The sequence below is a fragment of the Xenopus laevis genome, chromosome 3S (assembly GCF_017654675.1).
Source record: "Xenopus laevis strain J_2021 chromosome 3S, Xenopus_laevis_v10.1, whole genome shotgun sequence".
Classification (NCBI taxonomy): domain Eukaryota; kingdom Metazoa; phylum Chordata; class Amphibia; order Anura; family Pipidae; genus Xenopus; species Xenopus laevis.
Window position 1 is genome coordinate 22970343 of NC_054376.1, and position 24937 is coordinate 22995279.

General features: G+C 39.6%; 1 protein-coding gene across 2 annotated transcripts in view; it reads left to right on the forward strand.

Moving 5' to 3' along the window:
- The window catches only part of pebp4.S (phosphatidylethanolamine binding protein 4 S homeolog), a 55229-nt gene extending 30535 nt beyond the window's left edge, over positions 1-24694 (forward strand). For both annotated transcript variants that reach the window (XM_018255036.2, XM_041588091.1), the window contains exons 5-7: positions 12994-13042; positions 13131-13244; positions 24455-24694. In XM_018255036.2, coding sequence (XP_018110525.1) covers positions 12994-13042; positions 13131-13244; positions 24455-24546 — 255 coding nt within the window. In that variant the 3' untranslated portion in view covers positions 24547-24694. The remainder of the gene's footprint in view (positions 1-12993; positions 13043-13130; positions 13245-24454) is intronic.
- Positions 24695-24937: the final 243 nt, after the last annotated feature.

Genomic DNA, 24937 nt, shown 5'->3' on the forward strand with positions numbered 1-24937 from the left:
ACTTTAGCATGGAATTACTTTCTGGCAGGCTGTTATTTCTCCTACTTAATGTAACTGAATCAGTCTCAGTGGGACTTGGCTTTTACTATTAAGTGCTGCTCTTAGATCTTCCAGGGAGCTGTTATCTTGTGTTAGGGAGCTGCTATCTGGTTACCTTCCGATTGTTCTATTGTTAGGCTGCTGGGGAGGGGGGGAGAGGGGAGTGATATGACTCCAATATGATATTATGATATGACATAAACAAAGCACACCTTTCAACTTTACCTTGATGCATCTAACTACATTGGGGGAATCAAATTTTGTAGAATTCCACAATATCTCATTCTGTTGCATGACAAGATTTTGTGGGTCAGATCAAGTCTGAACCACAAGATCTGATCAGAATCTCCTGTGTAGTTTATGACGAGCATTTTCAGTTGCAGGCTGAAAAAAAAAAAGAATAATTCAGAGTGTTTGTAAGTGTATCACTTCTGTGCTATGGATTCCCCTCTAGAAGTCTTGTTCATCTTACTCAGCTTGCTGCTTTTTCTTTGCTGGCCAAGTAGCCATTGGAGGTACATATATACATATAAGGCAATGGCACACAGCAGTTCCCTAACATTCCCTTCAATGCATTTATGAATGACAGTATTTTAGGCTGGATACACCCCAAATCATGCCAATGGCTATATAAAGAGTCTAGGATTGTAATGCATATATAATGTATTGAATGAGTAGCAACTAAGAGGTTCTATACAAATATTTAGGTTGCTAGATAATAAAAGTGCTGTATATTTTAATTGGTGGGGCTGAATTTAGGATCAGTGGAGTGGGGGTGGTTCCAGATGCTGTTGTCTATAAAAGTTAGTTTGCTCTGTCCCACATGGTCAGAACTTAAAGTGGAGGAAGAAAGCGAACTGCCTTCTCCTGACTCATCCCCAAATCCAAACCCACTGCAGTTACCAAGGGAACTACTGCGTTTAGAGATGTCTGAGAGGGGGAGAGCCTAGAAAGAGAGATGAGGGGGGAGAAATAAGCAGAGAGAAATACTGAGAAAAGACAGCAGAAGTAAAACTGAGCGAACATGGGAGGAGATCAAGAGGGGAAAAACTGTCAGATGAGACAAGAATATCTGGAAGAGAACAGGGATAGTGTGGAATAAAGCAAAGCCAACCTTGTTATCTACATAAGAATATTGTATCAGGCCTTCCTTAATTTATTTAGCCTTCTTCCCACTTTAGTCTTTGCCTCCATTTCTAGTCTTCAACCACCCATTGCAGCCTTCCTCTCTAATCTTCTCAATGTCTCTTTTTATTTTCCTTCATTCGCTTTTTATATCCGTGTTGCATATGCCTTTCTCATCGTCATCCCTGGCTTTCTTTCTCTCTCCCCCTCCACCTCTCCCACGCCTGGTCTTCCTCCTGATTCTTTGTGTTGTTACATGTCTGAGTGGGAGATTCCGTTTCACACGTGGCCCAGGAGTGGGAGAATGCAAGAGTTTCCCTGTTATAGATAACAGTTATTAATACACCGTGCCCCGCATAGCTGACAGACGAAAGTTATCAGAAGATCCCGAAAGTTGTTGCCCAACACAGTCTGCAGGGCAAAAGGTTGCCTGTCTCCTACTAATATGCATCCTAATTAGCAGAGAATACTAAACAATTACTTGCCTAACAGCCAGGCCTGGACTGGTAGTCAAAATAGGCCCTTCCATTTCAAGTACACAGAGGCTCCACAGCCCCCTACCAGCCCACTATATAGTAACTTTCTATTGAACCATACAGCAGCCCCTCTGGCATTTGCCAGAACCCACAGATTGCCAGTCCTGGCCTGCTAACAGTATATTAGTTATGCCCTCTGATGATCAGAATTTGCCACTGAATAATTCCTTGCGGAGGTCAACCTCTAACTGACTGCACCCTAGAATTAAGGGGCTTATGCACTAACAGCAGTTAAAGAATTGCCATTCGACAGCATCTTAGAGGTTACTAGTTCTGAACTGGGGCACATTGGTCCTCTGTTAATCTTTGGAGTAGGTAGGTTCCCTGTTAGTACTGCCTCAGAAAGTTCCAAAACATTGGTGATAACCGGTGCTGGTAGGGGTTCTCCTGCTTCACGGAACATTGGATTAGCATAATCTGTCTCATAAGCATTCCTTTTTTACAGACCATAACAGGAGCTCTAAGGCTTCCAGGTTCCAGTAAAGGGTTAAATCAGTAGTAGGGATGGGCGAATTTGACACGTTTCATTTAGACAAAAATTCACCGCCGGCGAAATGTCGCCGACTCCCATTAAAGTCTATTGACGTCAAAAATGTTTTGACGTATGTCAAAAAAATTTTGACGGGCGTCTTTTTTTTTTGACGCACGACGCCAGACAAGTCTATGGATGTCATTTCCGCGGCGAAACAAGGCGAAAAAATTGGTGCCGAAAACGCTGGTGTAGTCATGTAAACATTTAAGAGATACTGACACCAGAAAATAACCTTTTTTTATATCTATCATAACATCATCTTTGAATGCCATTTATAATTTTGCCATAAAAGTATTTGCCTGATGCTTTTACTTTACCTTTCTTATCCCCACGTTCATCTATGAGGGGGCTGCCATATTTGTGCAGCAGGAGTCCGTTAGTATTAGAACCTATAACTGACAGACTGAGATGGGACAGTCAGGTTTAGGAACTTCAAGCAATAATTACTTACAAAAGCAATCAGCAAAAACAATCAACATGACCTATATGTAACTTTTAATGTAGATTAATATTTTGAAAAGAAAATTTTTACTGTCAGTATCAATTTAAATAAACCCAATAGGCTAGTTGTGCTTAATTATATCTATTGATTATTTGGATGGAGTCTATGGGAGAGTCTATCGAAAGTCTTCACGTAATTCTGAGCTTTCTAGATAACTGGTTTCTGTATAACAAATCCCATTCCTGTACTACTCTCTGGTTGCTCCCTCAAGAGCATCCTCACTGCAGCTCAATGAAGCCTGCACATTATTATTATTATTACTACAAGGTATTTATATAGAGTCTACAATACTACCCATTCACACACACACAAGAGAATGAAGAGGAGACATTGTCAGGCTCCGTTGCATGAGGGGCTATTTAGCATAGGTGGGACACTCCAAAGTTTCATCCTGTATTTTGTCATGTTCCTTTTTCAGCAGCTGCTATATTGTACTATGCTTATTATACGGTAATTTAATACATAATGCTGTTGAAAGATTCTTTAATGCACCCGGTTTTTATATATTTCCCAGTGATACACTGTTGATGGAGTAATCTCTAAAACACCGTTCTAAACTATGCTGCATTTCATTAATACAAGGTTTAGCAGAGATCTACAACCTGCTCTGTATATATGTTATTTTATGAAACTTGCCCTAGAACTCTTCGTTGTCATACTGTCCTGCTTTTTCTAAAATAGTTATATGCCCTGCCCAGCACACAGATCGTTAGAGCTCTTGTACAACCACAATGAAGCTTGCTAGCACAGTTCCTCAAGCAGTACAGAGCAGATTTATCAAGGGTCAATTTGAAAATTCAAATTTTTTTATGGTCAAAACTGTCAAATTCAACTAGGGAGTTATTCAATTAGATTTTTGAGATTTATCATACTCTGGCCCTTTAAGAATTCAAATGTCACTATTAGCCACCTAAAACCTGCCAAATTGCTGTTTGAGTCAATGGGAGAGGTCCAGGGATGAATTTGGAGTTGTTTGCGGCCTTCCTGCCATATAAAGGTTTTTTCCTGAGAAAAAACTTGAGTCGAGTTTCTTAAATTCGAATTTGATTCGAGTTTTCGGGTCGATTTAATTCATCCGAGAATTCGATTTTTTAATACATTTAGATTGGTTGAATATATGTGAGTTTTGGGGAGTTTTTGAATTCGAAATTCGACCTTTGATAAATGTGCCTCCCCGTATTGACATGGAAAATCTGTGTATTTTTCCCCATTCTGAGCTCTATAAATACAAGCAGGAAAAAATAATACACAGAAATATACATTACATTTAATATGCATGTATTTGGTTGTGGGCACATAAAGCATTTTCTAGCTCAGTACAGTAGAATTGTCAGGAATTCCCTGCCCACAGGTCACCACAGTCTATTTATCTCTTTCATCTTAACTTTCAGTTACCATTATCTTCTACTTTCATCTGTATTTCCCTCATATATGATTTCTGCCCACCTTTTTCATTACCTCTACTTTTTCTGCCCAAGCAGGTTTGGATGTTTAAATCATACAAGGTATTATATCCATCTTAGTAAAAATGGGGTCAACCACGGAATTAATTTTTCAAACAAGAAAATGGGAACAAAATCACTGCAGTACTGCAATACATACAGATATATGGGGATTATTTACCTGAACAACTGGATTATTAGGGAACCTTAGTCGACTCATTAGCCAGTAGCCACGCAGAACAAACATGAACCAATTAAAGCTGCCCATAGATGTGCAAATTTATACCTATATCCGATAAACGATCGTCTATTGCAATCTTCCAACCTACCACTAACCATTCAGATTAAATTTAAGCAATGCCATAAATTGACAGACAGCAATTGTACGAAAGTTGTGTCCGACAAATAGTAGTGACGGCCCAAATATCTTATGAACCTTCGGTTTGTACGACTTTTTCTATGACCATCTTAAAGGAGTAATTTACCTTTACGTTTACTTTTAGTATGTTCTAGAATGGCTAATTCTAAGCAACTTATCAATTAGTCTTCATTTTCTCCTTTTTAACATTTTTTGTTATTTTCCTTCTTCTTATGACGTTTTCCAGCTTTCAAATGGTGGATCACTGACCCCATCTAATAACAAATGCTCTATAAGGCTAAAATGTATTGTTATTGCTACTCTTTATTACTCGTCTTTTTATTCACGCCCTCCTCTATTCATATTCCAGTCTCTCATTCATATAAATGCATGGTTGCTGGGGTAATCTGGACCCTAACAACCAGATTGCTTAAATGGCAAAATGGGGGAGGTGCTAAATAAAAATTTAAATAACTCAAAAAGCACAAATAATAAAAAATAAAAACCAATTGCACAGAATATCACAGTCTACATCATACTAACAGTTAATTTAAAGGCAAACAACCCCTTTAAGTCCCTGGCTACATAGATTTTACATTATATACCTGATTCAAATCTGCTAAGTAAGATTTTGTTGGGAATATCAGTAAATGAAGGACTTGCACAGATCAATATCTTTGTAAGCTTGATTGTTAATTGCTGATGATATATGCTCAAATTTGGTGAGCTCAGGTATTTCCTTTTCCCCAAAACAAATAAAATAAATTTAAAGGATCAATAGAAGAAATGGCCCAAGTCCATTCACATGAGGACTTCACCAGGGTTCACGAATCAATAGTCCTAACCTCAAAGATTGAGGACTGTAACACTGACATCTTTAGACACAGGTTTATATTTATGTACCTACTTCCTTGTACCTAGAGTCACTTGATTATTATAATGTTATAATACACAAAAGCCATGAATATCTTGTAAATTATATCCTTATAAACGGTGAGTTCTGATGTTATTTTTGTCACATGACTCACTGAAACTTGTGTATTATAATAAATAAAGTACCCTCAGTTGCAAAATATGAGGATATTAGAAGTTACCTCAGAGTTCCATGACCTGTATAAAATGTATATGGTCATGAAACTCCTGAGTAACTTATAATATCCTTATAATTTACAACTTAATTCACTATATTATAATTGTTATTATAATGGGCAGATTTATAAGGTCGAATTTCGAATTTATGTGAATTTTATTTTACTCTAATAAATTTGAACTGGAATGGGAGGTTATTTAAGAAAAAATTAGAATGTCTAATATTCGATCGAATAGTCCCGACCTGAAAATTCGAATTTGAATTGTACGAATTGAGTTTTCCTTCTAAAAAAAAATGGTTCAACTGACCTCTGCCATTGACTTGTAAATTAACTCAGCAGGTGGCAAATATTTGAATTAGAACTGTTTCCATGGTTGAGATGTGATACAATAAATCTCACATTCTAATTTTGAATTAGGGGATTCAAATTTGAATGTGAATTTTGACACCAGAAAAAAATCATTTGAAAATTCGACTCTTAATAAATCTGCCCCTAAAGTTCCACTCAAGGTGCCGTGTATCTTATCAGGATTTGACATGTACAATAACCACTGTTGTACTAAGGAACAGCAAGAAATTGGAGCGCAAAAGATTTCACTTGTGAAGCCCCAGTCTGGCAGACAATACACAGCATCAAAGCAACTGCTAAGCCTAGTGAGTAGACAGACTTGATCATTTCATTAGAACTTGGAGAACAGTGTTTTTTATCAGAGATACTGTTACTCTGTCATTTAGAGCAGGGATCTCTAACCTGTGGCTCATGAGCAACATGTTGCTTACTAACCCCATCGCTGTTGCTCCCAATTTCTTCAAAGCAGGAGGTTATTTTGGAATTCCTGGCTTGGGGGCAAGTTTTTGTTGCATTAAAACTAGGTGTACTGCTAAACAGTACCTGCTTTAGATTGCCAGTCCACACATTGACTACTAAATAGCCCTTATTTGAGCTTGTGTTGCTCCCCAACTGTTTTACAATTAAATGTGGCTCATGGGTAAAGGGGACCCCTCATTTAGATAAACCCTGCCACTCTGTTTGGATCAAGCCAAGAAAACTGAATTGCTAGAGAACTTCAGCAGATAGGTGCTCACCTCTCATCTTAATCTTTTTTTTTTTAATAAAAATATTTTTTTTATTGACTTTTAGATTTTGTAGTACAGGTATGGGAACTATTATTCAGAATGCTCAGGACCTGGGGATTTCCAGATCATGGGTCTTTCCATAATTTGGGTCTTCATACGTTGTCTACTAGAAAATCATATAAACATTAAATAAACCCAATAGGTTGATTCTGCTTCCAATAAGGATTAATTATGTCTTAGTTTGGATCAAGTACAAGGTACTGTTTTATTATTACAGAGAAAAAGGAAACCATTATCAAATATATGGATTATTTGGATAAAATGGAGTCTATGAAAGACGACCTTTCTGTAATTTGGAGCTTTCTGGATAACGAGTTTCCGGATAATGGATCCCATACCTGTACAATATGTATATCTGGCCTACTTGAGGCCTTCACAGATCATAGTGAAACTTAACAACTTAATAAACAAAGCACCGTTGCTACTAACATACATATGGGCAAATTCGTTAAAGGGCGAATTTTTATCTGCGAAAGCTTCGTCACACTTCGCGCAACTTCGTCAGGCTAAAATTTGTTACCACTATGCTAATTCACTAAAATGTGAAGTTGCTTCTCTGCAGGGAATGCTGGCAAACTTTCTCTAGGCGTAAATTTGGCAGATAAAGCATTTCATAGCGAACTTTCACTAATGTTCATTTCTGCCTAGCAAAACTTCGTTAGTACTCATACACTTAGGTCAATTTGAATTGGCCACTTATTATTACACCAAGGAAGCAAAATAAAGACAAAAGAGATCCTCTAATGCCACAGACATGAGCCCACCCTAAAACAAATGTGGCATGCCCCTCAAATGGTTAAAAACAATTATTAAAACAAAAATATTTTTTTTTAAAAAAAAAGTTTTTATTTAACACTTGGCTATACATCAAATCAGTGCAGCATTACAAGTACACAAATAGACATATAACATATCCTTTCAACTACACACAGATATTGGAACCATGTCAGTACAAAGTCCTGGAAAACCTCACTCAATTGGTGACATTGGAAAGACATCCACCCACTGACCCCAAACCTTATCAAACTTGTCAAGAAGCCCTCTGGCTTCGTAGGTCAGTTTTATTAATGGAAGCATACAATTAACCAGATTAGACCACTGTTTAAGTGTAGGGGGTTGGATCCAGTGCATAACAATAACCTTTCTTGCATAGAATAGTAAGGATCTATACATAATTCTGGTGTGACTGCGGGGAACTAGCTCAGCTACAGCACCCAGTAAGCACTCCTCAGGGGACAGCACCTGTGGTAGGTCTAAATAATCGCTGAGGCATCTCACCACATCCCTCCAAAACCGTAGAATTACAGGGCACTCCCAAATCATGTGAATGAAGCTCGCAGATAGTTGATGGCAACGTGGACAGGCAGAGGATTTGTTAGGGAAAACCCTATGCTATCTAGCAGGGGAGTAGTAAAAGAAGTGTAAGATTTAAAGTTGATCAATCTGTCCCTGGTGGAAACCAAGAAGTTATAGGCATTATCAGTGGCTTCCTCCCATAAAAACAAAAAACAGTTAAAACTTTTAAACACAAACCCACTTTAAAATATCTGTGGCCACACCCCCTAATTACCATGTTTGTTTTATAAAATTTGGCAGGTTATGAAAGTTTGAAAATATTTCTCCTCATCTAAACTGTGTTTTTGTGTCTCAAAATTTTTACAAAGTATCTTATTTGCACCTGTTAGGTGTTCTGGGCTCTGCTAAAAGCCAATTAAGTGAGAAACTTTGTTTCTTTTTCTGGCAGTTCAGTGCATAGAAAACAGGGACTTTCCAGTACAAATGAGGGACTGCGGGTTGAGCTGTCAAAAGAGGGACTGTCCCTCCGAAAAATGGACAGTTGGGAGGTAAGCACACACACATATATGTATGTATATATATATATATATATATATATATATATATATATATATATATATATATATATATATATATATATATATATATATATATATATATATATATATATATATATATATATATATATATATACATATATACATATATACATATATACATACACATACATACATACATACATACATACAGGGTTGGTTGCAGCATTTACAAAAAGCTTTAGAAACATTACAGCAGTTTCCCTGAGAGCTGTAGCTGATTCTCTTTGTGTAATTGAGTTTCAGCGACTGACAAGTACAAAAGACTGTATGTTGCTCCCATGATTGATTAGTGGCAGAGATCTATAATATATATGTATACAGGTAGCAACATGTGAAAGCTGATGAATAGACATTTCTGCTTCAAGATCAGACTCACATAATTCCTCTTTAGATAATAGTTGATGGAAAAGAAAGTGCAGGAAGTAAACTCTGAACCTGTTTTCTGTTTGCAACAAAAAAGAGGAAAATATTTACTCTCCACTATCCGACCAATCCATGGATCAAGATTAGTGACTTTAAGTCGGCAGCCTAGAGTTGTTGCATAGCTGAGCAAGAGAAGACAAGAATTGATTTCTGGTGATAGAAACATTAAAATTCTTCTGGTTTTTTTTTTTTTATAAAAACCTGGGATTTTTGTATGGAGTGAATTCCCGCAGTCTCCGCAAATTGGGAGCAGCTCAAAACTGTGCATCTGGCTCTTAAAGTTCAGATTGTGCAGTAGATAAACATGCTTAAGCAATGCTGACCATATAGTACAGTGATCCCCAACCAGTAGCTCGTGAGCAACATGTTACTCTCCAACCCCTTGGATGTTGCTCCCAGTGGCCTCAAAGCAGGTGCTTATTTTTGAATTCCAGGCTTGGAGGCAAGTTTTGGTTGTATAAACAGAGCCTCAATGTAGGTTGACAATCCACACAGGGGCTACTAAATGGCCAATCACAGCCCTTATTTGGCACCCCAGGAACATTTTTCATGCTAGTGTTCCTCCCCAACTTCTTTTACTTCTGAATCTTGCTCATGGGTTCTAAAGGTTGGGGATCCCTGATATAGTATATGATTCCCTTGTGTAGTGAGGTTGCCAAATGAGCGGATCTTTCAATGATATGCTCCGCTTGATCCTACACCACCTGTCGCATCAAGGACTGCATCAATATACAAATGTTGTATTTAATCCGATGGGAAAAATCAAACTTGACTGATTGTAATCTGACAAATTTTCTGCCACATATCGTTTTCGGTAGGCCAATCAGAGGCGCCGTACACTAAGCAGAAGGGCCTAAAAAAGCAGCATAAATCTGCCTATGTATGGCCACCTTAATTCTAATTGCCATTGTCTATTTTGGATGTTTTTGATGCAGTTTGTTAAATCGTATAAATGTTTAAAAACCAAAGTCCTCATGGTTTAATGTACACAGGCGACACAGTGTGTTTAAATATACATACAGTGGAATACTTTAAAGTTGTACAATAATTTGGCTGCATGTTTAGGGATTAAATCAACTCTTGACCTAAGTCTGAATGCCAAAAACTCGAAAAATGTTAGATTTTTTTAATGTGAAATCCAAATTTCTAGTTGATAAAAAAAACTCTTAATTTTTCATGATTTATTATATCCTGAGGCTGATAAAAGCCAGAATCCGAAAATACTCCATCTCCAAGCTGTCGGGGTCCTGTACAAGTCAATGGCAAAGGTCCCATTTCAAATGAGAAGATATCATGCTCTGCGCTGAGTTCCGGCCAAAGATCCAAAAAAATCAGGGGTTTCGAGCTGTTTCACGAAAAATTCAAGCGTTTCAGGTTTAAACCCGAGCAATTCAGGTTTTTTTTTCTTTCAGAAAAACCTGAATTTTCCAAGTTTGTTTGCTAACCGATTTTATCAAGTTTTCTTAATTGATAAATAAGGTCAAATTGTGGATTCCAGTTTTGTTTGACTTTTTTTTACTTAAAAAAATCGGATTTAGATAGATAACCCCCCAAATGTCAAAATCTCGCATTTTGACGCTGGACTTCGCCATGTCTGCCTGAACCGAAGTGGAGCCAATGCTTCCAGGTGCAGGTAGAGCAGGAACAGAAGAGCAGAGAGGCATTGGATTCTTGGCCTGCATCCGCCATCATCTGGCCCTAGTGTTATGCACTCCGAGCTAAAATACAATTATAATCCCATTATCCCTGCCTGTGAATGATACAAGTATTTATGCATTGTCTATCTGCAATGTATCAGCAAATTAATTTGCAAAATGCATATAAGAAGAGAAACTAGAGAGCATATCTTGCCAATAAAATTAGCTGTTTGTCCAATATTCACACCCTGAGGCCAACATCCAGGCATTCTTGAGTTGGATGTATGAAGAAGACCTCACTGGTGGAACCCAAAGTCCTAGCTACTTGCAACTGGAGGAGGCCCATTTATTTGAATTTCAAATTCATGTCAATTTTTTTAATTCGAATATACTCACAATTCGACTGGGAGGTTCTTTAAGAAAAAATTTGAATGTCTAATATTCGATCGAATGGTTCTGACCCGAAAATTCGAATAGTATTCGATTCATGTGAATCGAGTTTTTCTCCCAGGAAGGCTATTAACATCTCCAAATGGCTCAGCGGACCGTTGCCATTGACTTGTACACAAACTTGGCAGGTTATAGGTGGTGAATATTCGAATTAGGACTATTTCCATGGCCGAGGTGTTAGAAATCTCACATTAGAATTTACATTCGAATGTGTGAATTTTGAAATTCGAAAATTTGAATTTACTTTTCGACGCTTGATAAATCTGCCCCTTAAAGGGATACTGTCATGGGAAAAAAAAATATTTTCAAAATGAATCAGTTAATAGTGCTGCTCCAGCAGAATTCTGCACTGAAATCCATTTCTCAAAAGAGCAAACAGATTTTTTTATATTCAAATTTGAAATCTGACATGGGGCTAGACATATTGTCAATTTCCCAGCTGCCCCAAGTCATGTGACTTGTGCTCTGATATACTTCAATCACTCTTTACTGCTGTACTGCATGTTAGAGTGATATCACCCCCTCCCTTTTCCCCCCAGCAGCCAAACAAAAGAACAATGGGAAGGTAACCAGATAACAGCTCCCTAACACAAGATAACAGCTGCCTGGTAGATCTAAGAACAGCACTTAATAGTAAAAACCCATGTCCCACTGAGACACATTCAGTTACATTGAGAAGGAAAAACAGCAGCCTGCCAGAAAGCATTTCTCTCCTTAAGTGCAGGCACAAATCACATGACTGGGGGCAGCTGGGAAATTTACAATATGTTTAGCCCCATGTCAGATTTTAAAATTGAATATAAAAAAATCTGTTTGCTCTTTTGAGAAATGGATTGCAGCGCAGAATTCTGCTGGAGCAGCACTATTAACTGATTCATTTTGAAAAAAATTTTTTCCCATGACAGTATCCCTTTAAATTGTTTATGTAAGAACTGAACTTGAAAAGAGACTGAGTTGTATAAACGCTCATTATGCCACTTTGGGCTGCCAGCAACCTTACCATCCATCCTGAAGGTGAATGCTGCACCCAGAGGAAGCGCATTACTCTGCTTGCCCACTTGCATTCTCTACATGCTGTTTTCTCACCTGCGGCAATCCTTGCACGCTACGTGTTTCCTCACCTGAAGCAATCTTTCCATACTGACAGAAAGCATTCTTCTCATAGTTGCCACTCCGGATGCACCGCGTACACAAAAGTAGGGAGTGTACTCATTAGCACCCTGTCTGTATTGTGTGTAATAAATGGCCCAGGGCACACTAAATTGTTGTTATTCTGCAATTGGTTATGCTTTATTTTCCCCTGATATTTCTGCATAGATGTAACTTATTTCTGCAGTTGATGAGGTGGCCAGAGCTGTATTTAGTTCCGATGCAGCCCTAGGCATCGGACCTAAACACGCCCCTACGTCGTGGGCGCTGACATCAATCGCTGGTGCGCTGCCGTCACATGCCGTACTCGCTGACGTCAGCACACCATATGCGTGACGTCACTTCCGCAGTCTTTCTCGGGTTCCCCTACCCCTCACCCCCTCAGCTCCGTCAAAAACAAAACTGAAGAAAAAAACAGGCACCCCGAGGGCCACCCCCAAAACCACTCCGCCCTAGGCACAGGCCCCCGGGGGCCTATATATAAATACGGCCCTGGAGATGGCCATGTACGTTTCTGTGCATAGTAAAATAGCAGATAACCCAGCATGCAAATGTTTTGCAACTGGAGTAGTAAGATTTGTCAATGGCATTTGTAATCGAATAGACTGAAAAATATGATTCTGCTCTAAATAAAATACATCATCCTTTTCTTTTCTGAGTTTTTCTTTCTCATTGTAGGGCTGGCAGCTTATTTCTGGACAAGATTTGGATGGAGATGATATATCATGTAAGAAATCCTGATGCCATTATTTGCAAAAAAAAAGTGATTCCCTTCTGTTTCTTTATTTTCAGACTCACTTTTTTTTTTTACTCAGCCTATCGTCGGCCAAGTCCACCTCCAGGGACCGGCTTCCACAGATACCAGTTCTACCTCTATGAGCAGCCTAATGGGATAAGTCTATACTTCCTCCCTGAGGAATTAAAGAGAGGTTAGTTATCCAAATGTCCTGTTATTTCTATTAAGCATCCTATAAAGTATTATGGTTTTGCACATCTGTTACATGATGCTGTGAATAGGGATGGGCGAATTTTTTCGCCTTGTTTTGCCAAAAAAATGACGCCCATAGACTTGTATGGCGTTGTGCGTCAAAATAAAAAAAGATGCGTGTAACGCCCATAGACTTTAATGGGCGTAGGCATCATTTCGCCGGCGGTGAATTTTTGGTGAAACGGGACAAATTCGCCCATCCCTAGCTGTGAATACCGGTGCCATTTTTAAAACACTAATAGGTATGGAAATATCAGAGTGAGATGGTTCCTGTGTTAGAATAGTTATAGGTAAAGTGCCATCAGTAAAAGTGCTTCTAAATTAAAACAGTTGTAAGTACAGGGCCCTCAGAGTGCAATGGCTTCTGTTGATCATCAATATATTTTCAGATCGCAATGATCAGTGTCAGAGGCTACAGAGAGAGGGAAAGGGAAGATTGTATCATACTTACCGTGATCTTCCTTTCCTGGACACTCCATGTCATACTTACCGGGATAGCCCCTCAGTGCTCCCATCAGAAGGACCCTCCCCAAAGCTTTAAAAGCCCAACCCCACCCCCCAGTCCGGTGTCTCGTAATAAGCTTCTAGAAACTACCGAAAAAGGGATGGGAAACCTGACATGGAGTGTCCAGGAAAGGAAGATCACGGTAAGTATGATACAATCTTCCCTTTTCCTGGACACTCCATGTCATACTTACCGGGACTTAGCAAGCTAATATCCCAATGGGAGGGAATTTGTTACACATAAGGAAGTGGCCGAGTATAATCTATACCAGATAAAACTCAGAAGAATGAAACCCCCAAAGGTGGACCAAAATCACCTTGTGGAAATCTGTGAACTCTATTTTCAGAGGAAATGGACTGGAAGAGAATAAAAGGAAATAGTACTCCTTAAAGGAACCCACGCCAAAGTAATGATACCGAGTGTGAAACCAGCATGACAATTACATTTAAACAGAGAGAACTCTTATTAAATCGAAGCGGATAGGAACCCAGAGTAACACTTCTACATAGTCTTACTCCTACTACATACCAGCACGTTTATTCCAACCGCATAACATCCACAAGAGGACTCTTGGAAATGGCTCAAAAAGCATGGTACCTGCAAAAGAGGATTTAGTAGGGGGAAGGAAAAATACCATCACTAGTATTCTACATGACCCCGCTCTGTATGACATTACCGGTACATGGCATCACCTAGTGTAGTTCCCAGTCTCTTTAATACTAAGGAACCTGTATTTATTCTAGACCATAACCAATACACCTCTCAATGAGAGGTCCGTAGAATGACTTATGGAGAAGGAGTGCTGCCAATGTGGGAATACCTTACCTGCCCTGTGAGGTATCTAGAAGCATTCTGCAGTCTGTACAGATTGAAATTGTTTTTATCTTTAGCTCATGATCCAACACCAAACAAGACTGGATAGTATTAAAGATCAGCGTGCCCTGGAGTAGACCAGGTAAAAGAAATGCCTGCAGATATGCATAACCTTGCTATGATACAGTCCTCGAGCCTTCACAGATGTGACCTGTACATAGCTGGAGTTATCGTACCCCATAGATTGGGCCTATAAACAATCTGTATGGCCTGCTCCCATGAGTTTACCATATAGGAAGAAATTTGAATGACTCAAGGAAGTATTACAACCAACAATACTGCTAGAGATTGGTTATTCTCAAATCCCCGGACATGGACAGTACCATCCTTAAGTGTTCAAGATTAAAATTAATCTAGGTATGGAGATATAATTATTTACCTATTATTCTGCAATGGAACTCCCCTACTAACCATACATGCATGTCCAAGCCTGTTGGCAAGAGATGCAATAACCAGGACCTTGCCTAAGGCCGATACTGCAGCCTTGGTCTAAAAGGATAAAGTGTACAAGACCCTTTTTATAGCTTGATGTTAAGCCCTATGATACTTACCTCAACTAGCCAGGCCAGTCTATGGTGGTGTAAAAGGCTAAACACAGAGTAACATAGTCCTTTAGAAAACCCAGCATGCCAAGATTGCATGCTTCCTGTCCACCATATGGATTAACATTACAGAATAGCCTGTTATAACGAACCTGTGGATCAAAACTTTTAGCTATAACTGAATTGATGGAGAATACCTAATTTTACAGCCAGCTTTATATGGTACCCATTAATATAATATGTCCCATGAATATATAGTCCAAGAGCTGACCCCTATTGTATTGGAGACAAACTAAATAGGTCTGTATTATAAAATACCTCATTGCAAAGCTCTAAAACCCTGTGGAAGTAGTGAATACAGTATACAGTATGTGATTTAGTCAAACATTTGCACTGACTGATGCACCCACTGTCTTCCAGACTGAGACCAGATAAGTTGCACTCCTGTAACCAAGAAAGAGATCCTGATGAATATCATACCAGTTTTATAAATAGACCTTGATTTATCATTGGAATATACAGAACATCTATCTTGCCTGATATTCAGCTGTGGCGATATTAGAATCCTTGTTAAATGTATATATGACTGTATACATTTCTACGTCCATTTAGCCCCAGGCCAATCCTATCGCAGAAGCAGGATACGTATTTATCTTATTTTCTTAATCAGCAGGAATAAATCCAGTCGTAGAACATAGATTCTAATTAGTGAGATCCTTAAGACTGATAACTATTCCAACAGCCTATAGTTGAATGTAAGCAAATATATGGACCACGTTGACTTCAAAAGTTGTGGTCTACAAGTTCATGTTATAATACAGCCATTGTATAATACCTACCTGCTGTTTGACTATTGCATAACCCCCATATGCAATATAGTCGTATACCTTTAAACCAGAATTGGCCACTACTCTCACACCGTCTTTGTAACGGTGCATAATCCTATATATTACATAGCATTTATATGAATCAGAATTGGCCTTAGCCAATCCATTTAGACAAGATACATGTCTACATCAGTTACCACCTTTACTGTATCTGTAACCCATATACCGATTGTGGAATACTTACCGGGACACAGTCCCCTAAGCCATTATGGACTGCTGTAAATAAGGGTATAATACTTATCTGCAACACAGCTGACGTACTTAATTAAGTTCATAATACCTATATCTGACTTGGCTAGCGCCTTTAAGTCAGTCTTGGCTGCTGTTATCAGCAAGCATACGTTACCCTATTGGCTTATTTGCAAGAGTAATCCATGCTTATAACCTAAATCAAAGTTACTTGAAACAGACATGACCCAGGGATACTGATGCCTTAACTTGTGTTACTATGCTTACATACAAACCTGAAGGTTATATAGGCACCCTCCGGAAATGCCTAGAACCTTACCACACCCATTACTCATCAGTTTAACATTTACCTTCAGTTTGGTTGTTCTATTGATTGGTGTCCAAACCAGAGATATGTATAGCATGTTCATTTACTTTAGTTATAACCTTAGTAAGCACCAAAGCCACTGAAATGTTTAAGCATATACATACAGTAAGGTTATAGTAGTGACCAGTGGCTGGCCCAATTAATGTATGACATGTGCATTAGTATGTGGTTATTATAGCCAGCTCCGAACCACTGATGTTACCCCATCTACATTCAGTTTGGTGTAATATTAAAAAGTGCCTATACCAAAAATGTCTAACATGTACATTCATATTTGGTTATTAAAACCAGCTCTGGAACCACTAAAAAGTTTCCACATATACAGTCAGTTTGGTTACCACATCATGCAGCAACAGGCCCAGAAATGTATAACATATGCATTTGTATTTGGTTATACAAGCTAGCTCTAGAATCACTGAAATGTTTCACATATACAGTCAGTTTGGTTACTGCCTTTTGCAGTGACAGACACAGAAATGTATAATATATGCATTTATATTTGGTTATTCAAGCCAGCTCTAGAATCACTGAAATGTTTCCACGTATACAGTCAGTTTGGTTACTGCCTTATGCAGTGACCGGCCCATAAATGTATAACATATGCATTTGTATTTGGTTATTAAAGTCAGTTCTAAAATCACTGAAATGTTTCCACATATACAGTCAGTTTGATTACTAGAAAATGCAGTGATAGACCCATAAATGTAGAACATATGCCTTTGTATTTGATTATTCAAGCCAGCTCTAGAATCACTGAAATGTTTCCACATATACAGTCAGTTTGGTTACGGCCTTATGCAGTGATAGGCCCATAAATGTATAACATACACATTTTGTTTCCACATATACAGACAGTTTGGTTACTGCCTTATGCAGCGACAGGCCCATAAATGTATAACATATGCATTTGTATTTGGTTATTAAAGCCAGCTCTAGAATCACTGAAACAGTCAGTTTGGTTGCAATATTCAGTAGTGCCAGGACTAGGAATTCCTACATAATGCAGACAGAGCACTCGGCCCAAGAGTAAAGAGGCCCCTTTCTCTGGCTGCCCATCCCAGCTAGCCAGTATCCACATGCTCACACATATACACACGCATATACACACATATATAAACTAGGGTTGCCACCTGTCCGGTTTTGAACCGGACAGCCCGGTATTTTGAAGGGCTGCCCGGTTCAATGCTTCCTGCCCGGTTTTCCAAATAAGGAAAACCGGGCGGGATTAGCTTGATTGACGCCGCGATCGGCCAATCGGCGATCGCGACGTCATAGCTCCGCCCCGTGACGTCACCGCCCACTGACGTCACGGGAAGGCCCACTGACGTCACGGGAACGCCCACTGACGTCACGGGACCACCCCCTGTCCGGCTGGAGCCACAGGGAAAGGTGGCAACCCTAATATAAACACATATATATACTGGCTAAACAGTTTACTTCCTTCCATACAGCAATGTCTAAGCTTCTAAGCTAGCTAAATCAGAAGCAGAGTAGAAGAAGTACATGTTAATTTAGTTCACAAACCTATACTATAAAGGAAAGAGTCGTAACACAGAACCTTACCTGATGTTTCAGATAATCAATCTGAGCTGCTAAGGGAGGGGCTGGGAGGGGATCTACCTGTTCATTAACTGAACCTGAACACTGACCTCCAGAGTAATTACCCAATTACCTGCAGCTGCTGTTAACCGAACCTGCAGATCAACATAGTATTCTCAGCGCTCAAATAAGAAGGCTAAGATTGTATTTGCAACATTCACATCACATATAGACAAGTCTTGCCTTAATGCTGCTTTCAGACCCTGCAGATCATCATTGCATAGAACTGCTCTCAGCTGCTCTCAGCACGTAGAAACAGTTTTGCATTATCACTGCACTGCATTATCATTGCTCATAGAACGTATATATCAGCCTTGCAGCTGCACAGTTCTTCCAATGGCCAACATGGCTCATACTTTTTTAAGAGTTAGGAGACTCTGGAACAAGGTGGCATTCTCAGCTTAAATTTAGCTTTAACTGCCAGTAGATTTAAGACCTCAGGGTTTTCTTTTATTTAACCCTGGAAGCTGCCAATTACCTCAACCTTGGGAAAGTCTTTTGAGGGAGGCAGCTGGCTCTGACACCTAAATTCCTCCAGAAGAAAAAAATAATACCCCCATGTGGGGGAAAAAAGAGAAGGAGGCCATAAGGTTCAGGCCGCTAACTAAATATTTGTCATCAGAATAACGTACCTAACTGCCACCTCCCTCTCCCATCCGTAAAAATCATAAAGGGTGTATGAGCCATATACCCCAATGCCGCTGGACGCTTTTTAGACATGCCCAGGTAGGCATACGGATGGGGGGACATAGCACTTGCCACAGACCTGGATGTAATCAGGCTGGAGGGCACATGGATCAAGGAAAGCAATGATATTAGCCACAGTAAAAACTGTGCCTACCTGATCCAGATGTTTAAACACTGAAGATTCCACCTGAGGTAATGTGCTTAGGGGTAAAAGATCACCAGGACCAACCCGAGTCCCTAGGACGCTAACAGCAGCCCTACTGCTTCCCCAAGGTTAAAAAGAAAACTTGCTTCTAACAGGAGCAAAAAAAAAACTGAAGCAGAAGGAAAAAAAGACACCGGACTGGGGGGTGGGGTTGGGCTTTTAAAGCTTTGGGGAGGGTCCTTCTGATGGGAGCACTGGGGCGGGGCTATCCCGGTAAGTATGACATGGAGTGTCCAGGAAAAACAAATACCACACCTAGTGCAATAAAGATCTATACATCTTGGTGTTCTAGCACACAGACAGTTCACTGTGCAGAAATGAAAGTACACACACACATATATATACAGTATATATATAATGAATCTCAAAAATCTGTGTGGAGTCTCCTAAGTTTTGGTTGTGCAGCAGAATTGCCTACTTACAGATCCCTAGCAACGGGAAGGCATATAATATCAATGCCGAGCAGCAGGTACCAAAACTTCTCTTCTATAAAAACAATTTAACAGCAGGGGCAGTGCCCATAGTGTAATTTGCTTTATTATTCTAAAAAATAAAATAAAGTATTGCACATATAAAAGAATCTTGAGCACATAATAGAAAGTCGTGACCATATTCTGGTTAAAGGAAAAATAAACCCCCTCCCCCCCCCATACCAAAAGCCCCCCTTTTCCCTCCCTGCTTTAGTGCATTAGTCAAAATACAACCCCTTAAAAAAATATGACCCCAAAATACAGAGAAGCAGAGCTCCCATCATCTTCTGCCACTTCGTATTATTTCGGGTTCATTGACAATTTTAAAGGACCAGTAACATCAAAAAAATTTTTTTAAAAATTCGTTAGTACACAACGAAAAAAAACACATACACAAATTATACTTTAAAAAAGCAAAGTCTTTATTAAGAAATAACTTACAGAAACTCTGCTTCCTGTCTTCTACAGAAACGGCGAAAGGGCGACCATCCATTGAACGGTGCTTGATTTCTCCTCCCTGGCTCTCTGCTGCTGGATCCTTCAGCTGACACATTCTGTGCTTTCTGTAGTGCAGCGGCGCTTCCAGCAGGAACTTGAGGCGGATCTGCGGTGCCGGTGTTCCTATGGGCCATGTTCTCTCTCTCATTGCTCTGCATCCAGCTGACTACAAGTCCCTGCGTCCCACTGCCGGTAACGCTTTCGGAGAAGCTGCCCAGCAGATGGGACGGATGCATGGTGGGACTTGTAGTTTTTTCGGTAGCTGCGAAGCGCCAGAAAGAAACAGTTGCAGCGGGTGCGCGCAGCTGCGAGGGCTCTAGGACGCGCTACCGGTTGTCCCAGCAAACCCCCAAATACCTCCGGTCCCCCCTAAATACCTTGGCGCCCCCTTCCAAGTCTTCTTTCTCCCCTTGCCACGCAGCTGCCCTACAGGGAACTGACCCGGACTCACCTCCCTGGGCGGAGGGGGATCTGGTAGGGCCGGAGCTGTTACAGCAGTGATAGAGAGAACATGGCCCATAGGAACACCGGCACCGCAGATCCGCCTCAAGTTCCTGCTGGAAGCGCTGCTGCACTACAGAAAGCACAGAATGTGTCAGCTGAAGGATCCAGCAGCAGAGAGCCAGGGAGGAGAAATCAAGCACCGCTCAATGGATGGTCGCCCTTTCGCCGTTTCTGTAGAAGACAGGAAGCAGAGTTTCTGTAAGTTATTGCTTAATAAAGACTTTGCTTTTTTAAAGTATAATTTGTGCATGTGTTTTTTTTTGTTGTGTACTAACGAATTTTTTACAAAAAATTTTTGATGTTACTGGTCCTTTAACATGTGCAGTTGAAAGAATACAAAGTGGTGGAAGATGGTGCCCGGGAGCTCTGCTGCGCTGCATTTTAGGGTCAGTTTTTTTTAAGGGGCTGTTTTTGACTAATGCACAGTGCGGGGAGGGGGGGCAATGGCAGGTACTTAAGGGGGCTTTTTTTGGTACAGGGCATTTAGTTCTCCAGGCTCCAACACAGTGGTAGATTCACTAAATGGCGAATTGTCTGCAGCGACCGATTCACACATCGCACCACTTCGCCAGGCGTAAATTTCGCTACCAGTACACTAATTCACTAATAGGCGAAGTTGCGTCCTGGCCGCTTTTCGCTAGCGTTACTTCGGCAGTGCAAGCATTTCATAGTGAAAATGTGCTAGCATTCGTTGTGCCTATTGAAAATTCACTAGTGATCTTGCACTTAGGTCAATTTGAATAGGGCTGGTACATTAAAGTTTTATGGACGTCTTTATTAGAGATGTTGGTGCAAATGCTTGAAGTTACCACTTTTTATTACAAATGTCCAAGGAACCTTAATAAAGACAAAAGAGTTAAAATAATGCCCTACACATGAGCCCACTGTAAAATTAATGTTCCATATGTCCCATATGTTCTCAAATGTCTGGGGAAAAATGTTGAGCCAAAAATTTTAAGTCAGGACTTTGAAGGCAATCCCGCTGAAAAAAAGGAAAAGTCACCAGCGTTTTTTAAACTTGCATTTTTGGCAGACAGGATATGATGTAAGTGGTCTGAGGTGGTAAAGTCAACTCTGGCAAAGAGGTAACGATCAGTAAAATCCGCACTCAACTGAATTTGTGGATTAACGACCATTCGCCTGTGCCTGTTTGTGAATTGGAGATGAATTTTCGCTAGCGATGACCACTTCGCCCATTAGTGAATCTAGCCCATAGTCTTTCTGGAAGAAACTGCTGAATGACAGTCTCCCAAGCCAAAAACTCACTAATACTGCACGAGGTTGCCCAGGCAAATTCGGGGAAATCTGGGACAACTAGTTATCTGTAAAATGTTTTAATGCCGATGTGCTTGTTTTATACTTCATGGAACTCATGTACTGCATGTAAATGGAATGCCCACCCCTAGCTAATTCTATCTCCCTTTTTTTCTACTTCTTACTTTTCGCTTTCTATACTTGTTACATCTTGTAATATTAAAAGGCAAATCAATAAAAACAATCTGATAAAAAAAAAAGAAACATCCATTGCAGGTAGCTAAGCAACGGACTATGCCAAGAGGCAAGCCAGCATGCTTGTCATAGAGGTGTGGTACCTCCTAAAAATCTTCCTTCAAGCTGCTCCCCCCAAAACTGCTTCAGACCACAGTTTAAAATCTTAAAAGCCAACTGTGTAATAAACCTGTGATTGACGCAGAACCTCCAAAATACATCGGCCAGCCAACAGCTAACAGCTAACAAGTGTGAATGGCTCAGTAACAACAGAAGGACGGCTCCATATTTAGAGGCCTGTACTGCAAAAGTCGTGCATTGAGGACAATTGTATTAGCTTCTAAAGCGTTTTTAAGGGACAAAACAATTCCCTTTTTAATTGCTACCTCCCACCTCTCTACGGCCGCCATTAATCTTTTGGGGGCTCTGGCATGATAATAATTGAACTTGTGCAGAAATGCTGGGGTAGCAAATGTTATAAACCTTCAGGACAGCATTTCGCCTTCTGGCAAAACCATATTGTGTCTGAGTATATAAACTGGAAAGTTAACTCATTCTGCCTGCTGACTGTCTGTCTGTCTTTCCTTGTGTATTGTAATGAATGACTTATTGTGGCAGTGTTATGGTGAATTTTTCTATTCCTTTCCTTGTTTCCTTGTATCCACCAGTCAGTATGACAGATTATAAAATACACTGAGCCTTCTTCATTAAAGGGTTGGTTCATCTTAAAGTGATACTGACACTAAAAAACTACTTTTTAATATGTGTGCATTAAAAGTTATCTATAGGTCATTTGCTGAGAGGTTTGTTTTTGTAAGTAATTGTTAGTTGAAGCTTCTAAACTTGACTGTTTTGCCAACCTGACTGTCCCATCTCAGCCTGTCAGTTAAATGACCAGTAACGGCAAATAACGGCAAAACATTTTTAAAAAAAATTTGTTTGTATATAACGGGGGAAAAAAACATCAATGCATATTTAACTTTAAAATCGCAAAGTCTTTATTAAAAAATAATTTACCGAAACTCCGCTTGTGCTCCTCTTCAGAAAACGCGACAATCCATTGTGCGGCGCTCTATTTCTTCTCCCTGCCTTGTATATGAGATAGCCAGGGAGGAGAAATCAAGCGCCGCACGATTGATCGTCGCCGAAACTTACTTCATTAGTTCAATTTAAAGGTGAACAACTCCATTAAAAGGGGACCAGTGTTAGGTGGGAAAATTAGTACAAATCTGTGCCCATAAGAAAAAGCCATACAGAAATCCATTCACTACTGTTCATTACTGCAGTGTCTGGCATCAATACTTTCATTACTTCTATTTAGGGTTACCACCTGGCCGGTAAAAATGATGGCTGATCCCAATGTTATTAATAGGGAAAACAATAAATATATAGGAAAGCCGGTATTTTTTTCCAAAAAAGGTGGCAACCCTACTTCTATTGTATCTGGCGCATATGGCTTGGGTTGCCACCTGACCGGTAAAAATGATGGTTGATCCCAATGTTATTCATAATGAAAAAAGATAAAAATATAGGAAGGCCGGTATTTTTTTCCAGAAAAGGTGGCAACCCTACATATGCCATTGGTCAGGGTTTAAGTCTGTTGGAATAAATAGTGAAGGCGTGGAATAAATAGAACATCTATCCTCCCAAGCCCCCCTTTTAGTTGATCACCTTATGTGTTCTGTTTTCTGTCCTCTTCTCTTGTTGCCTACCAACTGGTGGTTCACCTTTAAGTTTACTTTTAGTATATCATAAAATGGCCAAGTCTAAGCAACTTTTTGATTTGTCTTCATTATTTATTTTTTTATAGTTTTTTTTAATTATTCGCCTTCTTCTGATTCTTTCCAGCTTTCAAATGGGGGTCACTGACCCCCATCTAAAACCAATTGCTCTGTAAGGCTACAAATGTATTGTTATTACTCATCTTTCTATTCAGGCCTCTCCTGTTCATATTTTAGTCTCTTAATCAAATCTATGATATGGTAATTTGGACCCTAGCAACCAGATTGCTGAAATTGCAAACTGAAGAGCTGCTGAATAAAAAGTTAAATAACTCAAAAACCACAAATAATAAAAAAGGGAAACCAATTGCAATTGCAAATTGTCTCAGAATATCACTCTCTACATCATACTAAAAGTTAACTCAATGGTGAACAACCCATTTAATAATAATTTCGGAGACTTGTCAGTTCTGCTACATATTTTCCTTATCTGCCTTTTCTCTATCATTATCCTTTACCATTCTGTCGGCTCATTATTATTATAGTCATCACTATCTCAACTCAATACATTTCTACCTTTCCCTTCTTATCAGTTTCTTCTCCCATTCTCCTTTAGGCATGTGGGATTTCGAAGCCTTTGTTCAGCGCAGCAACCTAGGAAAGCCCGTGGCCACCACCCAGTTCATGGCTATGAATCACATTCAGTAGAATACAGTAAACAAGGGCAGGCAACACCTTTATGACCTTCCTATGATAATGTGAGGCTATTGTGTTTAGGCATACCAGTTATTACAGTCAACTATGATTTTTTGTTTTTTGGGCAACACTACATAAAGAGATATTAGCACAAATGAAATGCTTGTGTAATGAAATGCAGCATAGACCCCAATGTTTATTTACTACATGAGTACAAAGCATTTACACAATATTCTTCTGCTGCCACATTTATATATATTATTGGGGGATTCAGTGCTGAGTGACTTGACTAAAGTAATCTTAATGCACTTCACAAGGAGCTGCTATTACTGATGTTGCCGGGAAAATTTAAAAGCAATACAGTAGATTTCATTCATATGTAAAAAGAGCAAATACACAGAGA